General features: G+C 31.1%; 2 protein-coding genes across 2 annotated transcripts; both read left to right on the top strand.

Annotated features, from left to right (window-relative positions):
* The first annotated feature begins 5,359 nt into the window (after positions 1 to 5,359).
* Positions 5,360 to 8,757, top strand: LOC114384517 (WRKY transcription factor WRKY24-like). The gene is made up of 5 exons (XM_028344211.1): positions 5,360 to 5,758; positions 6,180 to 6,368; positions 6,494 to 7,107; positions 7,228 to 7,389; positions 7,949 to 8,757. Exons 1-5 carry the CDS (start codon positions 5,447 to 5,449, stop codon positions 8,397 to 8,399), a joined length of 1,728 nt encoding a protein of 575 aa, XP_028200012.1. The 5' UTR covers positions 5,360 to 5,446; the 3' UTR covers positions 8,400 to 8,757.
* A 7,507-nt stretch (positions 8,758 to 16,264) lies between these two features.
* Positions 16,265 to 18,865, top strand: LOC114384173 (cation/H(+) antiporter 15-like). The gene is made up of 2 exons (XM_028343833.1): positions 16,265 to 17,107; positions 17,508 to 18,865. Exons 1-2 carry the CDS (start codon positions 16,265 to 16,267, stop codon positions 18,717 to 18,719), a joined length of 2,055 nt encoding a protein of 684 aa, XP_028199634.1. The 3' UTR covers positions 18,720 to 18,865.
* The last annotated feature ends 1,904 nt before the right edge of the window (positions 18,866 to 20,769 follow it).

Genomic DNA, 20,769 nt, shown 5'->3' with positions numbered 1-20,769 from the left:
TCTACATATTGTATTTTCCGCAGCTCAAGTAGTAAGATCGTGGACGAAATTCTTTTTTAAGTAATACTACATCTTTTCATTAATCATCTTATTATATATAAAAATATTAAATGAAATAAATACAATTAATATTTTAATTTAATGAGTATATGCTGTCAGTATAGAAGAATTTGCATTGTTAACCAATTAGCAATCAATTTTGAAGTCCTAATAAATAAATTTATAAATCTATCATACATAATATATAATGATTTATGATTAAATAATAATATAATAATATTTTACCTTATCATATATAATATATAAAATATTTAATATTTATCTCATCTAATAAATAAGCATATGCAATATTATTCTTTTCATTTCATTTTTTTCCATTAGAATTTGATTTGCACATCATGAGATTTGGAACTAGTGAAATCCTAGATGGGTTACGTGTTAACTTGTTCCATACTTTGAAGTCTGTATTGATATTTGACAATTAATGTTCCCATGACTTTATGGTGATATACCAAATACGACAATTTATTAAGCAGCAGAACTGGTCAAAGAAAATGAAATCTAGAAGCTGGGGCACAATTGAATAGTTCTCCCCGTTAATCTAGAGGCCATTCTACTATAGATTCTTGCCTTTATTTAACAACTATTCTTATTTAGGTCAACTATAGTCTCTCACTTGGTTACTTGTGATTTGGATGCCAGGGAAAACAATGTTCAATTTGGTTCGGGTTTAAATTTAAACCAAGTTAATTTGATGATAAATGGTTTGTTCTATTCGGATTATTGAGTAGGAATATACATAATTTTTTTGGAAAAAATGTTTCATAAAATATAAAAGAATACATATGTATGAGTGCCATAAATGCATATATTGTGAAAAAAAAAATTCCTTTAAAAATATACAAATTTGTTTGGGGAATCAATTAAATCATTATATAGTAAGAGAATCTACTTAATTGGTTGAAGAATGTCTGAATATTATAAATTATTTATTATTATAGATAAAAAAAATTAAATCGTTATATCTCAACAAATAATGATCAGTAATAGAAAAAATGGTTATCAAGATTCATGAATGAGAAAACTAGTTTTTTCTTGAAGAATGCCACAGGGTCAAGTCATCTTATTTATAAAGTGGTAACCCGATATGCTCGAATAAATTGGAATCGAGTTTCATTAGTTTTGACTGGAACAGGGAACAAACATAAAAAAAATCAATTTATTTGATTTTTCCAATTAATCGTGTAAAACCAAATTAATGCCCTTTTTTTTACAGAAATTAATGCCCATCCTTATTCATATCAAAATTTTGTGTGCATATTTCATTTATTTGTGCCCTGATTTATAAACAGAACATATTCTCTCACAGTGTTTGCCTAGCTCCACAGTAAAAATAAATTAAAAAGGTAGAGAGAGCGAGGGAATAGAGTAATGAAAAGAAATGATGAAAAAATAAATAAAAAGTTTAGAAAGAGATAAAAAAGAGTGAAAATATATATACTAGAGACAGCTGTGCAGAAACTATTAAATAAAATAAGCTTGTGCATAACTAGTCGAAATAGCATACGAAAATAGTTTAGAAACTGTTAAAATAAGTTTGTGTATTAAAAAAATTATTGTAATCAACCAATAAGTTAAGTTAGTCGTCAAACTATAAGCTATTAAAATGATTTACCAATCGCATTAGGAGCAAAAACTCAGGACATCACATAGTACTAAAATGTTTGCATATGATCGAGTAAATAATTTATAATGAAAAAGTTATGAAATATTAAAATAACTTTAATACAATTTTTTTAAAAATTTTTCTACTATAATTTTACGTATAATACATCTTGAATTTTTATTATACTTATAGCTTTAACGGGATATCACATTTCTTTTAGATTATTACCTTTCTTTTACTCTTTTAGATGGCAATAATAATAGAAAAAGACCAATAATAGTAAAGCATAATTAATACAGATTATCCATCTGGTTTGACGAGGCGTTAGTGACACGTTTTCCTGTTCATTAAAAGAGACCTTTGATAATGTCATTTAACTCCTTGAATTTAAAACTCTAAAGTAATTAAGCGAGTCAATAAAGGGTGGGGTGGTTTTGCCTTTTTCTCCTATTATTTTTTTTCTCTGAATACAAATAATAATACACAAATTATTCTTTATTTTAAATATCTCATTAATATTTTTTATTTTTCTCCATCTCTCTTCCTATTTCATTATAAATCTTATTATATTTACATGTTTTTCTTTATTTTTCTTCTCTCTTTTAAGTATAGGATAACACATTACGTGTATATCAAACATTTCCAATTTCAAATGCCGACACCCTTTGAGAAATCAGAATCTAGTGAAATGGTAATCTTGCTTTCTAGAAATTTTAAAGTGGCAAGTTGGTACAGACAAACCAAAGCGATTATATGGGCGTTTACTTGGGAGCACTACAACTTAAAAATAATACTATAAACAAAACATATGTGGCCTGTCTCATTAAATTGGACAAAACAATACTTATTTTATAAGGATGTGATAAAACAAAGAATTAATTGAAGAACTGTTGCAATGTATATTTTGAGTTTATTGATTTGACTTCATTTTCTTTGGTCGTGGATAGACACAAAACATAGAACCACTCTAAACATTAATTAACACTTTGGTGAATTTTGGACTTAATTGCCTACATGCTCCGAGATATGGATTTAAAATAACCTAGTACCCGAGTATGACTCCTCCAAAACACTTAAGTCACTTATGCTAGATATGTATCATCAATCGTCATAGGCATGCGCACCGTCATGACAAACATGAGGGTATTAGTTCTTACACAAGTTCAATGAATATAATTCAATTCAGTCCATAATACATATTAAATTTATGAGATATGACTTGAATTTTATTTTCACTAGAAAATTTAAAAAACTTTAAATATAACTAAATTTCAAATCAAGAATTATTATCATAATTAACCCAAAGATTAAAGTTTATGGGAATAATTCAAAAATCAAATACCCAAATTATGATATTTATTAACACAAATTAACCCTCAAACCAGTTTAAACATGGCTTACACTTTTTTTTAGTTGACCATAGTAGTTTGACAAAATTCTCATGAGCATATATATCTTAAGAGATATCCTATCACACTTAATGATGATTATATATCAGACCAAATCTTTTTAAGATTTTATTGAGTAATTTTTTGTTAAGTATTGCGTTTAATTAAGAGCAATATACGGAGCTTACTTTCTATTTTTTAGTTATGTTTCAACTCTAAAAAGAACAAGAACATTAATATGCTTATAATTAATGGTGAACTTGTTAAAAACAATATCCTTCTATTTCTTTACCTTTTGATATATCATTTTGAGAGCGTTATCCTGCTTGCCATTCATGTTTATTTTGCAGTGTCATTGCTTTAAAATCAACAATCTCGCAATAGCTTCGTTTTTTTATAGAAAAGAAAGGAGCGAGATTGAAGTGCCTTCTACCACAAATTGGTGTAAAAAAAGGATAAAGTCCATTATGAGATTTTTTATTTTTTATTTTTTTGCTGCCTAAGTGCATTGTAAGATTTAAAAACTCTTGGAGAAAGGACATGAGAAATTCATAGGAAGGAGAAAAATAAAAACTGTGGAGTGTACAACTAATGAGATTTAAATTTCATCCATAATTTAAGATAACAAGGCAAGTTTTCCTTATCACACAAATAATACAATATTAAACTTAAATTCAAAACCTTTAGAGGATTCTCTTGACCAGCACGATTGTGCTAAGGATTAACATGGCTATAATTTGACACTTAATCTCTATCATGCGAGAAATCCAACACGATTGCACTGCTCCTTTGAGTGTTTAACTGGCACTTTGCAACATTATTTAGCATGATTATGTTGATGTTTAGCACAACCATGCTCTTCTAGAAGGTAACTGTTGGCTCCAAGATAGAGCTTTCCAACTCTTTTTTTCCAGTATATTTCTTGAGCACATGTTTATTACAAACTTACATCAAAATGTGAGTTTTATTAATAAAATATGTATAAATAAGAATGAGATAAGACAAAAACTCATTTCAAGATCCATGCATATATATTTCTTGAGCACCTGTTAATATTGCAGTAACCACTTTGAAATTCCAGGACGAATCTTGTATTAGGGTGTGTTTGTTTAGGAAGAAAAATAAAAAGAATAGGATGATTTTTCAATTATTTGGTAGAAAAGAAAATAAATATGTATATAAAATGATATAAATATCTTAAATAAAAAAATCTTAACTATCTTTCTCATATCTCTAATTTATTTTACTTTTACTTGCTAAATTTGATTTTTTATTTATTTTATAACGTAAATTTTGTTTATATTTGATTTTAATATTTATTGTTAATTAAATTTTATTAAATAACGATATAATATTTTATTAGCTTGTCATCAATATCAACATTTATTGCAATACATTATTAAAATCTTAAATAGCTTTTTAATTCTTACCATACGTGATTGTTGTTGTTTTTTAGTCCTCTTTTTTAAAAAATCTCATTATGTTCTCTATATTTTTTATTGTTTCATTTTATTTCCTATATAAATCATTAGCTCAATGAAAAATAAAGTACATACCTTTATAAAATAGTTATGTCACCACTAACTAACTTATAATCTCAACTATCTATACATAATCATATATAAGTCTAATTTATTGATTTCATTTCTCACGGTGACAAAATATTACCGGAGTCTCCTACACATGTGTTTTTTTTTTTAATGTGTGTGTGTTTTTAATTTAAAGCAAAACTTCTGTTGCACGATCTATAACTAAAACTTTGGAATATACATGAAAAACAGTTATTAACTTGACCTACACATAAAAATAGTTAATATATTTTTTTCTTAAAAAAATTAAATATATTTTTGGTTATTGTAATTTAGTATTTTTTGTTTTTTATCCTTTCAAAAACATTTTTTATTTTTAACTTTTACAAATTATGTTTGTTTTATTTTTTTAGTCTTTAAAATACTTTAATTTAAACAGTAAACAAAATATTATAAAAACAAATATATGATTAAAAAAAGAACATAATCTAAACTCCTCAACTTCTGGCACAGGAACAGTATCCAAACTAACGTGTTAGTTAAGCTTTTTAATTCAGAGGGAACAGACAAAGAAGCAAATCTCAGTGCGAGCCGAGCCGCCATCCAGTCAAACCCACGAGCTTTGACCCTAAAAAAACAATTTTTATTTATTTAAAAAAGATGTACATTGTACACGGTGGCAAATTTTCCACGGTCAAAGCTTCCCCTTGGTTTCTTACCTTCCCAGAAATAGCGTCCCCCAATAGAAACCAAAGCATTGTGCCATACATACGTAACTCTCTCTCTCTCTCTCTCTTTTTATATTAAAGCTTTCCATTTCTTAGTTTCAAAAAATTTTCTTTTTCTCTCCACAGACCCCTCTCATGGCATCTTCTTCTGGTAGTTTAGACACCTCTGCAAGTGCAAACTCCTTCACCAACTTCACCTTCTCCACACACCCTTTCATGACCACTTCTTTCTCTGACCTCCTTGCTTCTCCCTTGGACAACAACAAGCCACCACAGGGTGGTTTGTCTGAGAGAACTGGCTCTGGTGTTCCCAAATTCAAGTCCACACCACCACCTTCTCTGCCTCTCTCTCCCCCTCCCATTTCTCCTTCTTCTTACTTTGCTATTCCTCCTGGTTTGAGCCCTGCTGAGCTTCTTGACTCGCCGGTTCTCCTTAACTCTTCCAACGTGAGTTTCACCTCCTTCTCTTCTCTTCTCTTCTGTTATTGTATTTGTTGTATGTGGTTGGTTTTGAACAATGGAAAAATGAAAGAGTTATGTAGTTTTTAGGTAGCAATCCTGTTCCAACCGGATAGGATGGATGACAGAGTTTTGTGGTTTAGTTTTTTTTTTTTTTTAACACCCTTTTCAAATTAGGTAATTGACCATGACTTGAGTTGACTTGATAATTTCATCTTGTAAGAGAGATTTGTTCAATGATTTGAATGTTGAAACAAGGGAATTACTTTTGGAGTTTGAACATGCTTTGCTTGAGATTTTTTTGGGTACTTTGTTCTGTCTTGTATATAGGTTTGTGGTTCATGTATCATATCACCGACTTTCTTTTTGTTGTTGTTGAATTAATGGGTTTGTGTCTCTAAATATACAGATTCTGCCATCTCCAACAACTGGAGCATTTGTTGCTCAGAGCTTCAATTGGAAGAGCAGTTCAGGGGGGAATCAGCAAATTGTCAAGGAAGAAGACAAAAGCTTCTCAAATTTCTCTTTCCAGACCCGATCAGGACCTCCTGCTTCATCCACAGCAACATACCAGTCTTCAAATGTCACAGTTCAAACAGTATGTGACCAATTTCAATGCATAGACTCATTTTCATTGAAGCAAAGCCTTTGTTTTTCTCTGTGTGTTTTTTTACATGACAAGTTCTCTTTTTCTAAATTTTTAAAACTGACGCCTTGTAACAGCAACAGCCATGGAGTTTTCAGGAGGCCACGAAACAGGATAATTTTTCCTCAGGAAAGGGTATGATGAAAACTGAAAACTCTTCTTCCATGCAGAGTTTTTCCCCTGAGATTGCTAGTGTCCAAACTAACCATAGCAATGGGTTTCAATCCGATTATGGCAATTACCCCCCACAATCTCAGACTTTAAGTAGAAGGTCAGATGATGGGTACAATTGGAGGAAATATGGCCAAAAACAAGTGAAGGGAAGTGAAAATCCAAGAAGTTATTACAAATGCACATACCCCAATTGCCCTACAAAGAAGAAGGTTGAGAGGTCTTTAGATGGACAAATTACTGAGATAGTTTATAAGGGTACTCATAACCATCCTAAGCCTCAAAATACTAGGAGAAACTCATCAAACTCCTCTTCTCTTGCAATCCCTCATTCAAATTCCATCAGAACTGAAATCCCAGATCAATCCTATGCCACACATGGAAGTGGACAAATGGATTCAGCTGCCACCCCAGAAAACTCATCAATATCAATTGGAGATGATGATTTTGAGCAGAGTTCCCAAAAGTGTAAATCAGGAGGGGATGAATATGATGAAGATGAACCTGATGCCAAAAGATGGTGAGTTTTTGTTTCCTACTTTGCATCATAATTAAGGTTCTATAATCCACTTTGTGGCCTTGTATTACAGTATCATTTGTGTGGTTCATTCCATGGCTAATTTTTTCATTGATATTTCAGGAAAATTGAAGGTGAAAATGAGGGTATGTCAGCCCCTGGAAGTAGAACAGTGAGAGAACCTAGAGTTGTAGTTCAGACAACCAGTGACATTGATATCCTTGATGATGGCTATAGGTGGAGAAAATACGGGCAGAAAGTAGTGAAGGGCAATCCAAATCCAAGGTAAAAAAAGAAACACTCTTTAGATCTTACTTTTGTCCAACTTTTTGAAAGATTTTATACTTTGAAGTTCCATTAAGAAAGAGTAAATTGAGAATCCCATTAAGGAATTCCTCACTCTCTTGCTAATAATAATATAAAGTGTTTAATGTAAAAAGCATGTTAAAGAGTTTTCCATTCTCGATCAATCAGAATTTATAATAGGTAAGAATTGTAAGGTACTAGTAGTTCTTATTCTTATAGGAAGTTAACAACTTACCATATATGACAATTGTAAATGCATATACTATTTTCTCTAATGTAAATGTGGTAAAAACATTATAGCTGCATGATGGCTTCTATTTCTTTGTCTACATCTTTTCAAACCTTACAATGACTTTTTTTTTTTTTTGTTGAAATTCTCCAGTACACTATAACTTGTACCAGTTTTCCTTTTCCATGTCTAGAATTCCTTGGTCAAATTTGGCAACTTTCGTTTTTCCAATGTGTCCATGTGATTTAGAAGAATAATAGTACTCCTAGATTAGCCTGTCTAATATTGTGCTAAACTTGTGACATGTAGGAGTTACTACAAGTGCACACACCCAGGATGTCCAGTGAGGAAGCACGTGGAAAGAGCCTCACATGACCTAAGGGCTGTGATCACAACTTATGAGGGAAAGCACAACCATGATGTTCCTGCAGCCCGTGGCAGTGGCAGCCATTCTGTTAACAGACCAATGCCAAACAATGCTTCAAACCACACCAACACTGCAGCCACTTCCGTAAGGCTCTTGCCAGTGATCCACCAAAGTGACAATTCCCTTCAGAACCAAAGATCACAAGCACCACCAGAAGGGCAATCACCCTTCACCCTAGAGATGCTACAAAGTCCAGGAAGTTTTGGATTCTCAGGGTTTGGGAATCCAATGCAATCTTACGTGAACCAGCAGCAACTATCTGACAATGTTTTCTCCTCCAGGACCAAGGAGGAGCCTAGAGATGACATGTTCCTTGAGTCTCTACTATGCTGAAGGAATTTTTTTTTCCCTTTTTGGTAGCTATGGAAGGTTGGAAATTTTGGAAGTGGGGGACTAGGATTTATTGGACAAATAAGGTTCCATTCGATTTATTGCATTTTTTGGTTTGTTTTGTTGTAAATTTTATACAGCCACAGGATTGGTATAGTATATACTAGTATTTCATAACTGTTGTATGCTTTTACACATGGTGTTGGTGAAATTTTTTTATTACTTTGGGGTTTCTCTTTTAGTTGGGAGGAGAACCTCATATTAATCTTTTGTAAGATTCTGTTGATTTTTTTCCTGTCTTCACAATTGTTCACTACCAAAATAGTATTGTTTCATAAGAAATGTGATTTTTTTTGTTAAACATCATGTCATGGTACATGGATTACATTTACACATAATAGTCATCATTTATATATGGTCTATAATGGGGCTTATATTTCAATGGAAAATGTGTTCAATTTGATGATGGGAGGGGCATATGGACAAGTCATGGATTTAATTAGATGCCATACTAGTCAAAGATGGGTGCTGGCTTGTTTGGTGGGGTAAGTTGATCAAGGTCAACTTTGGTTGTTTCTTAGCATTTTTCTTCGTTAAACAAATGGATGCTTCCAGGTTGCAACCCTATCTATCCAAGTGGGGCAGCCATAAATTTTGTATTGTAGAATGGAAATGAAAAGAATGCCCTTAGGAGGGGTTTTATAGTACAAGGGTAGAAAGCCAAGTGCAGGGAAGGGGCAGTTTTGCAAAGGGGTTTTCACATTTTTGTTTATTTATGAGAGTTGTGTTGAGGTGGGACAAGTGGGAATGAGACATTTACGTGATGCACACGCTTCCCTTAGGCCTTAAGCCAAATTTCTGCAGATTCATTTGTTCTAGTCCTTGTTGTCACTGTCACGGGGCCACACTACACATGCCTGTTTCCCTTTGTCGCCGACCTTGCATCTCCCTAGCTAATCCTTTCTTTTATATCTTAGTTTTTGCCGTACCTCAAACAATAGAAAAATTGAAGGAGTGATTGAATCAAGTAGTTCAGGCAAATAATCTATTGTATTAGTGTCATTGTAGGTTTAAAATTTTGTTATGTCGGTTTCTTAAGTTGAAGTTTAATTATTAGAGCATTGGCCTTACTTGAAGTTGAATCAATTAAGATGGACATACATTAATGAAGTTTTAAAACTAAAGTCTTATAACAATTACTTTGAGAATACTAATCAAAATTGAACAAAATACTTTATTAAGATCACATAGTTTTATGTGAAACAATTTTACTCGAGTAAAATATGATCGATGTAGACGATTTTTTTTAAATATTTAATTTAATTATATATTTAAAATTTAATTTTGAGATCATTTATTAAATAAAAATAATTTTATATTAGTTGATTCATACATTTAATGATAAGTATTTAAGAAAAAATGTTTTATATATAAAAAAATTCAAATATATATATATATATATATATATATATATAATGTGATTATTTAAAACTCTCAACAAATGACTAAGTTATTATCATTTCTTTCAATGTCATTTTAATTATAGTATTTTTTTAAAGGGGAAATATTTTAAATTAAAACAGTATTTAAGAAACGATGGTAAAAATATATTGAAGACAAAAGCTTCTAAGAGGTTCTTTTAGTTTTTCAAAAGTCAAGAAAAGCAAGTTCTGAAATAAATATAACGAATAGTATTATCGTATCACTTTATCCACACTAACACACAAAACTTATCATATCACTTTTACTTTAGATCATGTGTTGTTGAGAATTAGTGCAAATTTGTTTCCCCCTTAAAATCTTGTTTGCACAATTCCAATGTATCTAAATGGAAAAGATACATGGGAGGTGTTATGAGCAAATTGAGTTTCGGAGACCTCAACGGTACACAATATATATATATATATATATATATATATATATATATATATATATATATATATATATATATATATATATATTATTAATGGCAAAGATACAAAACAAAACAAAACAAAAACTAAACAAAGTTCCCATAACATCAGCTAATTAATCACCCCTATGTTCGTTGGTCTTGAAAAGATTTGTTTCTTTTGTTAGATCCAGACGGATATAGATAAGATCTTAAACTTATTGCTGATGCGTTCATAAATGTGTTACCATACATGATGACTCCATGGATGATGTCATCAATTTGCTATGGGAATTTTTAATGATGCAGGTGACAACTGACAAAATGCTTTGTTTGTTTGTTTGTTTGTATTTTAAAATCATATAATTTATGTTTTCTAATCAAAATATAAAAGTTAATTTAAATATGGATATTACTTTCAAAATGCACGTTCAAGTTACAGATAAAATAATTAATTACATATACTCCTGTCTAGGAGATACTGGTTTTGGTTCTATTTAATGAATTCGAGAAACTTCATCGTTCATGTTGCCAAACTATGAACTCAACTTCGAGCTATATTCGAGAAATCGAAGCTTCGTATAACTAAGTGTCGTACGTACAGTTTCGAGTGGCTTAATTTTGATAAAGTAGACGTTCTGATATTGATTAGGTTAAATTTTAATTTTGATGATTTTCCTTGTCTAAGTGTAAAATTGGTTCCTTCAAAAGTGATAATTTTGGTTTCACCATTAAATTCAATACTTAAATGTTGATTAAGTAATTAATGACGTGTCAAGCTAATTTTTGGTTTATTAATAATTATGATAAATAGAATTTTCAATTTAATTATAAATGTATTAAAAACAAAAAATATTATCTTCTATCACTTTTTTTTATGCTTCTGAAATAAAAACAAAAAAAAAAAATTATTGCAAGACCACAAGAGCTAGCTAGCATTCATCGAGAAGAATCTGTCACAAAATTAAAGGAGGTTAAGACCTTGTTCCTTGGCTTAGATAACTCTGGCGAGACCACTTTGCTTCACATACTCAAAGATGAGATCTTTTGTTTCAACTTTCAATTTTGTTCTTGACTTTATTCTTGTTAGTTTTTTAGGGTTGGCAAAGGGTAAGACACAAAGGGCATACATGACTAGTTTGTAGCCATGACAAAGCAAACAACTTATTTTCTTCCCATATTCAGAACCAAATCATACATAAAATCAAAACCAACAAAATGATAAATTCAAAATCTATGTGAATCAACCTAGATTTGCATGAATCACATTCCAAATAAATGGTATGAAAATCGGATCAATCATTAAATCAGTCTAGGTATTCAACCATTATTAAATTATGGTTAAATCATTTTAATAAAACAAAAATAAAAATGAAATAGTATATAAAATGATATTAAGATAATACCATTAATATCATATACCATTGATATTATAAGAGAATATACTAAAATTCTTTGCACATAAACTTTTTTTGGTAACAATAAAGCTAACAGTTTAATTTACATAACGAGGAACGAACGCACACAACTTAAAATAAAAATACTTAAACCCAAAATATGAAAGAAAAAAAATAGATTGCCAATTTTAAAAGCATAACACCGCCGATCATGGGAAATTGAGAATAATAAACCACTAACACATAAAACTAAAAAGTAATAAAATATTCTAAGACTAGCTTTCAAGTTCCAAAGAAAATAAACGGCAATGTGAAAATACATATCAACAAGCTTTTTGACCTAAGTATTCAGAGTAGAGTGGGGACGAGAATGCGAGAAAAAGAGCTCATGTGCTGGTAACGAAGGAGAGGGAGACCAGAGAGAAAAAGCTTGTGCAGTAATTTTTCCATTGAATCTCTATCTGCAACAAAGCTTTGCAAAGACAAAGGGTACTGGTAAAACGGGTTTTCTACGTTTAAACCCTAGGCCGGTCGGTTTTTGACCGGTTTAACGGTTTCTTATTGGTTCTAATGCAAGCCGGTTATATGAGTATTCCGGATCGGTGACCAAGTCGGTTCACTGATTTCCGGTTCAACCAGTTCAATCTTCAAAACCATGATATATAACAGGCAATACTCAATTGTCTATATTGGCAACTAATAAAAAAAAATAACAGGAAATTAGGAAAATAAATATTCCTAATTATTACTTATTTTTATCAATAAAGGTTAATTATTCCTTTTATATAAAAGTAAAAATAACTAATTTTTTACTAATTAAAAAGTTAGTTGACATCATTTAATTTTCTTAATCTCAAGTAAAAAATAAGGTTATTTTAGAAATTTTTCATTAAAAGTTGCTATTATGAATAAAAATGAATCATTAAAAATAGAATTAGAATTAAATAAAAAATATTTTAGTAATGATAATATTAAATATGATAAAATTAGTTAGATTTACTTAAATGTAAGTCTATGGTATATTATTATTATTATTTTATTTATATGTGAGTTCCAAGAGAGTATTAATTTTTATTAGTAGACCAACCAAACATACAAACTTTTTTCCCTTCCATTCTTCCATTTCTAACAATCAATCTATCCTAAATTAGTGCTAATTATAGGGAAAAATTTGATTATCTTTTTTTTTTGAGGTTGAAAAAAATTTGATTATCACTAATATAGTCTTGTACTATAAATACTACTGTATGTTATTCTGCTTAGTGTCATTGTGGAGGATTGAATAGAATTTTGAAGTTAAGAACCGTTTGAGTTACAAAATTAACGTTTTTGTTGTAACATTGAGGTGGTTCTTATTGGTCGTTGCTTTCATCTACTCTTCTTGATAGATCTTAGAAGAATAGAAATAAGTTAATACAATTGTCGTTTGCATTACAAATTTACGATATGCTACAATCACAGATTCACTAATATTTTCTCTCCAATATTTCTTCAACAAATGGGCCGCACCATGGGCTTGTCGCGTCAGGCCCAATGGGATTCGGGTCACAAACTCTAATAGTAAGCTATATTTTCTTTTCAACTTGTAGCTTGTCGGTTATCACTTATCAAGTGCAAAATAAATTGTTAATAGGCAACAAACAAATATCATAACTAAATTTAATTAATAAAAAATAGTAAAAATAATTTAACAATAAACATAATATAAAAAAATTCTGTAAAGAAAATATGTAGATATAGACCCTGAAGATATGGCCTAATTGAAGCAATTGGAATTTGGTTCCTTCGCTGATTTGTTCATGCTTCTCTTTACTTCCTTCCAAGACAAGTCACACACGAAAAATAATATATATTAAACTAATTATTTGTTATTATAAGGAATCAAAATGAGATCAAACTTATATAGTCACATCAAGAACATCTAAAGGCTTTTTCCAATTAATCTTCTTTACGCAAGGGGAGGAACTAAGTTGTAGCCCCTACTCCCCCACCCCATACAAAAACCTTTATAATAAATACTAAAATTAAGGAGAATATTAACTATGAAGATTACTCAAAGTCGCCAGAAAAGTTTTGTTGAACATTTCTATGAATGAATACTAAAATTAATATATAAAACTATTCTAAAACTTCTTAATAAATTTAAATAAATCCAAATATGAAAAAAAATGTGTTAGACTGATTTTGATTTATTAAGCGTTAATTAGATGATCATTAAATATGAAAATAAGAGAAGGCGAATTATTAATTATCTACACATTTAATTATATGAATCAACCAATTCGATTCAAGTAATTTTGTTAACAACTGTCTTGATTGAATTAAATAAATTCCTTTGTAACCCCTAACTATAGCAAAGTGGCGGTGTGTAACAAATGAAATAGTTTCTACAATGAAGTTAATTGTATTTATAAGAGTTTAAGATGGATTGAATTCTCTATTGTGTAAGGCTCAAGGCCTCTCAAAATAATATTACCTGGTTAGTTAATTTTTGGCATAGCAATAGAGTAATTTCACTTTGTCAAAGAATGAACCACTATTGACAAGTGTATTTGATAATTTGAGGAATCGCGCTCCTCGATGGTGTTGACCTTAGTCAATATTTATGATTTGAGTTTATTACTTTTGACCAAGTGATTCCCTATAAAAATTGAACCTTCAAGTCTAGTTTGAAACAAATTTATTTCTCTATTAAAAATTCAATACATCCTTAATTTAATCAATTTTTAAAATAATAATTATTTTTGTTATTTCTCATCAAACTTTTGAGAAATAAATTATTGTTCATTAGAAATAAATCCAATCAACCATACACGGAATGAGTGAATGACAAACCTTTTCGTTTGATATGGTGATTATAAAGAGAACTTATGGCCTATTTGAAGTCTCGTAACTTGCATGTATGAGCTTATTGGAGATTTTGTAGATCACTTAATCGGATTTTTGTGGACAATCTATGTTATCTATCTGCTAACAAAGCATGATTTTGTACCTGTATATTATACCCATTAATCTATTGCAAAGAAAGTTGTGGCTTTGTACCCATTTGCAGTTCCACCGCAATACCACGAGTTAACTACTAAAAATATAACAATAAACTAATCACGAAATAAAACTAATTTTAAGTCACCAACCCGCAATTCAGCATTGCCACTTGAAACTAATAATTACAATGACTTCTCACAAAGTTGGTGGTGCATGGTCTACGTCTTCCAAATAAATCAACACAATAGCTTTACAATTGAAGGTTTTAACTTTTATCCTATTATTTCCATCTTCTTCATTCTCCGCCTCCTTGTCATTCCATAACCTTCGAAGAAATTACATGATCTTTATTGTAAATCATGCTTGATTTGTTGTCTCTTCAGGTGACAAAATGGCTCATGCGAACCTAAGCTCGAATCCTACCTTGTCCTTAAACACGACTCAATACATTTGCGAGCACGCAACAAAGTTTCAACCTTATTCAAAAGGAATATTCTACAGCGATAACCCTTTGAACCACACGCTAACAATTATCTCTATGCAGGCCTCCTTAGTCTGTTTGTCGTCCACATGGTTGCAATTTCTTCTTGTCCCATTTGGGGAGACTACCTTCATTCCACAAGTGCTGGTAATATAATATGTCGTGATATATATTTTCCCATGCATGTATAATTGTAATTTACAAAAGACAACATTCAGGTGTAATATTTTGATTTTATATTAAGATTAAAGTTTACAGACCTTTATTGTGCAGATTAATTATCAAAACAAACTATAATTTTGATAAGATAATACTAAAAGAACATTTGATGTTGTGTTTTACATCCTATCATACAATTTAATTTTGATTTAACATGATTATTTATAGAGTTTAATGATCATATACATTCCGACAACATAAAATATTTTTACATTATTGTTCAATTATAAATCACTATTGATATAAATTTTTAAGTAATTAACATAAAAGTCAATAAATTTATCTTATACATGGTGAGTTAAGATTGAATAACAATATAAAATTATTTTACATTATCAATGTATAACTTATTTGTTCTTATTCATATAATTGTATACATAATTCTTTTAAGTAAAAAAATAATGTGTTTTAATAAAAAAAAAAGTTTTATAACATAAAAAGATAAATGAAAATTTAACCAAAGGAATATTGATGCATATGCATATACCAATGTACCATATACCCCCAAAGAAAAGTATTGACACTTAATTAACATATGTTTGTAGTTAATATGTTATGTTAGTGAAAAATTCGAACCCATCACTTTCTTACCATACCAAATGTCACTCCCTCGGGTTGATTATAATGTAAACAAGTGTTTGTTTAAGTCCAATCGGGAATGCATGTGAAGTAAAATTGGTGGTGGATATTAGCTAATACTTAATTTGGTTATGAAAATGCATGTACTCAGGCAGGGATGCTAACGGGACCATCAATACTTGGACAAATTAAAAACCTTAAAGATTTGTTCTTCACCCCAAAACCTTTCTACATATGCGAGACAATCTCTCTTTACGGGACCATGATTTTCCTATTCTTGATGGCAGTCAAAGTAGATGTATCTATGGTAATGAGAATGGGGAAGAAGATTTGGGTCATTGGAGTGTGTTCTTGTGTCTTGCCACTCCTATTTACCATATGTGCTGCTTTGATTCTACGACAAATTTTGTCCCCGAAAACCGAACTCTACAAGTCCTTATTTTTCATTGCAGCATTCTCATCAACTGGCTCCTTTCAAGTCACCGCAAGTGTTTTGGAAGACTTCAAGCTCCTAAATTCAGAGGTTGGTCGATTGGCAATCCCTTCATCTATGGTAAATGGATTAATCTGTTCAGTGTGGCAGGGAATTCTAGTCTCACATCAACAAAGAACTATATCGAAAGAAAAAAAAAACTCTTCCAAAATGTCGACCCTTTTGTTGATTCTTATGGTGATTATCATTTTATGTGTTTTTCGACCTATCATGTTATGGATGATACGCAAGACACCCAAAGGGAAGCCAGTTAGAGAGTCCTTCATAGTTTCCATCTATCTTATGGTGTTAGTGTGTGCCTTATTTGGTGAGTTGATTGGGGAGCACTACATAGTTGGGCCTATGATTTTGGGCTTAGCAGTGCCAGAAGGCCCACCACTTGGATCAACATTGGTAGAAAGGTTAGATACCTTGACCTCAACAGTGCTTATGCCATTATTCTTCTTCTCCAGTAGTGCCAGATTCAATTTCCATCTAGTCGATTTCTATGGTTTGGCAATTGTGCAACCAGTGGCCATACTTGGTTTCTTTGGGAAGCTGCTAGGAGCCATGTTACCCTCACTCTATTGCAAGTTGCCACTCACCGATGCTCTCATCTTAGGTCTCATCATGAGTTCCCAAGGCCTCACTCAGTTGCTTCACTTGCAAAGTTTACAACTCTTTCATGTAAGGCTTTACAAAGAATATTTGTTCTCCTTATTGTCAGTATTAGGCAATTTAATTTGAGTCCCACGCAAAGATCTATGTATGTATGAAGGGATTGTCTAACTTATCCTAAGTAAAAAGGGGATTAAACTACTCCATCACTCCTCATTGATGCAATTCTCTTATGTACTTTAAGATTATTGGACATAGTTATTGATTGCACCAATCAGGTGTAATGAGATTTTTTAATATTTTTTTACTTGGGATAAGTTAGACAATGGCCTGTGCAAATGGTTAATTTGCTTGCCAGAGGAGAAAAACTAAATAGGTGGAATGACATGATTAATGATTAGTTACTTAACTACATTGTTTTCCATTTTTTTTTTCTAGTAGCCAATTTGAATTTGAACATGTCTTGCAGATTATAGATGATCGAACATACGCTCAAATGTTGATAGCTTTAATATGGTTGACAGCAGCTTCCAATCCCGTAGTGAGATTTCTGTATGACCCATCTAAAAGTTACTTGTCCTTAACTAGTAGGAAGACCATTGAGCATGCTCCTCCCAATACCGTGCTTCCCTTGATGGCATGCATACACTCGGAAGAAAACACCCTGCCTATGATGAATTTTCTAGAAATGTCAAACTCCACAAATGAGAACCCCATTTACTTCCATGTTCTACACCTCCTTGAGCTAAAAGGCAGAACAATCCCAGTTTTAATAGATCATCAACCCAACAACAAGGATACTTTGCATTCTAAAGATTCACAGAGCATAATAAATGCCTTCAAATCATACGAGCAACAGAACAAGGGCAACGTGATGGTGACACTCTACACATCCATTTCCCCTTATGAGACAATGCACAATGAGATATGCATGCAGGCCGCACAAAAAAGAGTGTGCATGTTGATTGTGCCATTTCACAGGCAATGGAGAGCAAATCAGGCCATGGAATCAACATTCGCCATTAGAGCATTGAACCGCCATTTGCTCCGAACAGCACCATGCTCCGTTGGAATCCTAGTTGAGCGTGGATACTTGACCGGGAACAACCCTTTAACTTCTGTGTCCTTCTATAGTGTTGGAATTGTGTTTATAGAAGGGCCAGATGACCGTGAAGCCTTGGCATATGCAATGCGCATGGCTGATCACCCGAATGTAAAGGTCACAGTGATTCGGTTAATGGAGCCTCGCAAGAAGAGTAGACAGTTGATGAATAGAGACCCTGATGGTGACTTGATTCACAAGTTTAAGGTTGACTACATCCAAATCAAACGCCATGATTACAGAGAGGAAGTTTTGAGAAATAGTGTGGAAATGGTCAATATCATAAGGTCACTCGAAGGTTGCTATGATTTGATTTTGGTGGGTAGGCGCCATGAAAGCGAGTCTCCATTGTATAGTGGATTAACAGACTGGAATGAGTACCCGGAACTTGGTTTTTTAGCAGACATGTTAGTGTCTTCGGATTCATCTTTTGATGGGTCTGTGTTGGTGGTGCAGCAACAAAATAGGTTAGGGGTTGTTCATCATGATTTGCACATAGACAGCTCCTTCATTTCCAAGAACGAAACCGTAATTGTTGCGGATGTGGACCCTAATACAAGGGTGTGGCCAGTAGTTTAACCATTGAACAGATCAGAAGATCAGAAGTACTGTACTTATATAGTTTACACTTGTTTTGTCAATGAACTTGTAAATATAGGCATATATTTAAAATTAAGGAAACATATTCCTTTTGTTATTGAATTTGCCTTGCTGTTGGATAGCTTAACCGAAAACTCATTCTACCTATTAAGTTGCACTTCCATAATACCACACGTAAGGATGGAGGAATATAAAATAACTATTGGAGTTAATATTACGTTGATCTTTAAAAAATTTGATGTTTTCCTCCATCCTTATTTTTCTAGGAATATAAAAAGCTTAGCACTAAAAACTTTTAAAAAGTGTCCTTATCTAATACCTTGATCTTTGTTACTTGTACCACTAGGTATTAAATAATGGATGGTATATTTGAGAAAAGTATATTAATTAGACTTTAAAATTTTAAAACATAAATTTGAGAGAAAAAATAGAAAATTAAAACATCAAAGCATATGAAAAGGGAATAATAGGTCTAAAACAACTCACAATTTGTCACATAAAATACAGTTAAAACATATGTAATTAATTTATAATCAACTAGACTGAAATAAACAAGAATACAAGGAAGAAAATTATTATTGTTATTTAGATATTTTATTATGAAAAAAAATCCATTTTCTAATTAAAAATAGATAAAATAATATTCATGATAATTTTATTAGTTTTATATCACCTTCCTTTTAAATCAAGGTTCACAAAACAAAACCAGAGGTACGTAAAACACAAATGGTGACCACAAAGAGGCAAGACACATTGTTAAGTAGCAGATCAAGAATTTTTTTTAGCGGGGATAAAAAATAGTTGATGAGTTAATATTACGTTTTTAGTGCTAAGCTTTTTAAAAGTTTCACTTTCAACCCCTAAACAAATTTTTTAGTATTTTTTATCTCTATATTTTCTTTTGTCAATTATTTTAATCCTTATTATCAAGTAATAATATTAATTGATGATCTAATATCTATGTTACTGTTAGCAATCCATTGAATTGTAATATCATTAAGGAGTTTGAAAAGACAATCTTATATAATTTTTTTTTGATAAATTATTTTTAATTTCTCACAAACTTTTTTTGAGACCTTGAAAATCAACTATGTTTGCTTTCGGATCAACATCTATTTCTACAAAGCAACACAAAACTTTTTGGCGTGCTTTGTTCTCACTCACAAACTTTTCAGAAACTTCCTAAAAGGTTATTCATCCCATAACTAATTCAAACCAAACACATTTAACTGTGAAGAAGTTCTCAAGTGATGTGCTACTGAAAGTAGATGCATCTTGTTAATATAAGTAAGATCAATTAATTTTTTTAAGTTATTCTCATCTGTATATTCTCAAATCTACATAGCTTTTGAATCCCTCTCATACATGACTCTGATACCATTAAATGTAACACCCTTCTACCCCAAGACACATACACTTGTAATATTTTCTAAATATGTTGATAGTGGAATTTAATTAAAAGGATGTATCGACTTTAAAAAAAAAACTATTTTGCGGTGAGAGTATTTCATGTAAAATATTTGTAAACTTAAAGAAAACTGTTGAACAATTGACAAGTACACCAAAATGTCCAAAGTAGTAAAGTTAAAATAGAAGTCTGAGTGTCGAATCCCCGTAGACTTGATTTGTACTTAATTTGGTGAATATATAATTTTCAAACAATAAATAAATTGGTCTAGAAGGTTGTGAAGATAACAACAAAAATAAATTGGCATCAATTAAATTAAAATAAACAAGAGAGAAAGACAATTATAAAAGTGATTTAATTAATCAAAATAGAAAATATTAGAGAACCCAATATTATTCCAGAAGTAATTTCAGACGGCAAAAATGTAGGAAATTTAACCTATCAGAACTACTCTTTATATAATATTAATGATTTTTCTCTAATTATGTTTATTCTAATTTTACACCTGCAACTACTCGTATGCTCTCTTTAACCAAAATGTGAAATAACCTAACTTATCTATCTTCTCTCCCAAATCTCTTTAAGAGATAAAATAGTTAAGTTGAATTAAAAATATAGATG

Source organism: Glycine soja, chromosome 14 (assembly GCF_004193775.1).
Source record: "Glycine soja cultivar W05 chromosome 14, ASM419377v2, whole genome shotgun sequence".
Taxonomy (NCBI): domain Eukaryota; kingdom Viridiplantae; phylum Streptophyta; class Magnoliopsida; order Fabales; family Fabaceae; genus Glycine; species Glycine soja.
This window is presented reverse-complemented; position numbering and strand designations above follow the sequence as displayed.

What these genes read in the sequence shown, in the direction of transcription:
- LOC114384173 (XM_028343833.1), top strand. Translation starts at nt 16,265, where the DNA reads ATGGGGAAGAAGATTTGGGTCATTGGAGTGTGTTCTTGTGTCTTGCCA. An exon ending in AAAGTTTACAACTCTTTCAT is followed by an intron (nt 17,108 to 17,507) that starts GTAAGGCTTTAC and finishes CATGTCTTGCAG; the next exon opens with ATTATAGATGATCGAACATA.
- LOC114384517 (XM_028344211.1), top strand. Translation starts at nt 5,447, where the DNA reads ATGGCATCTTCTTCTGGTAGTTTAGACACCTCTGCAAGTGCAAACTCC. An exon ending in CAAATGTCACAGTTCAAACA is followed by an intron (nt 6,369 to 6,493) that starts GTATGTGACCAA and finishes GCCTTGTAACAG; the next exon opens with CAACAGCCATGGAGTTTTCA. An exon ending in AAGGGCAATCCAAATCCAAG is followed by an intron (nt 7,390 to 7,948) that starts GTAAAAAAAGAA and finishes TGTGACATGTAG; the next exon opens with GAGTTACTACAAGTGCACAC.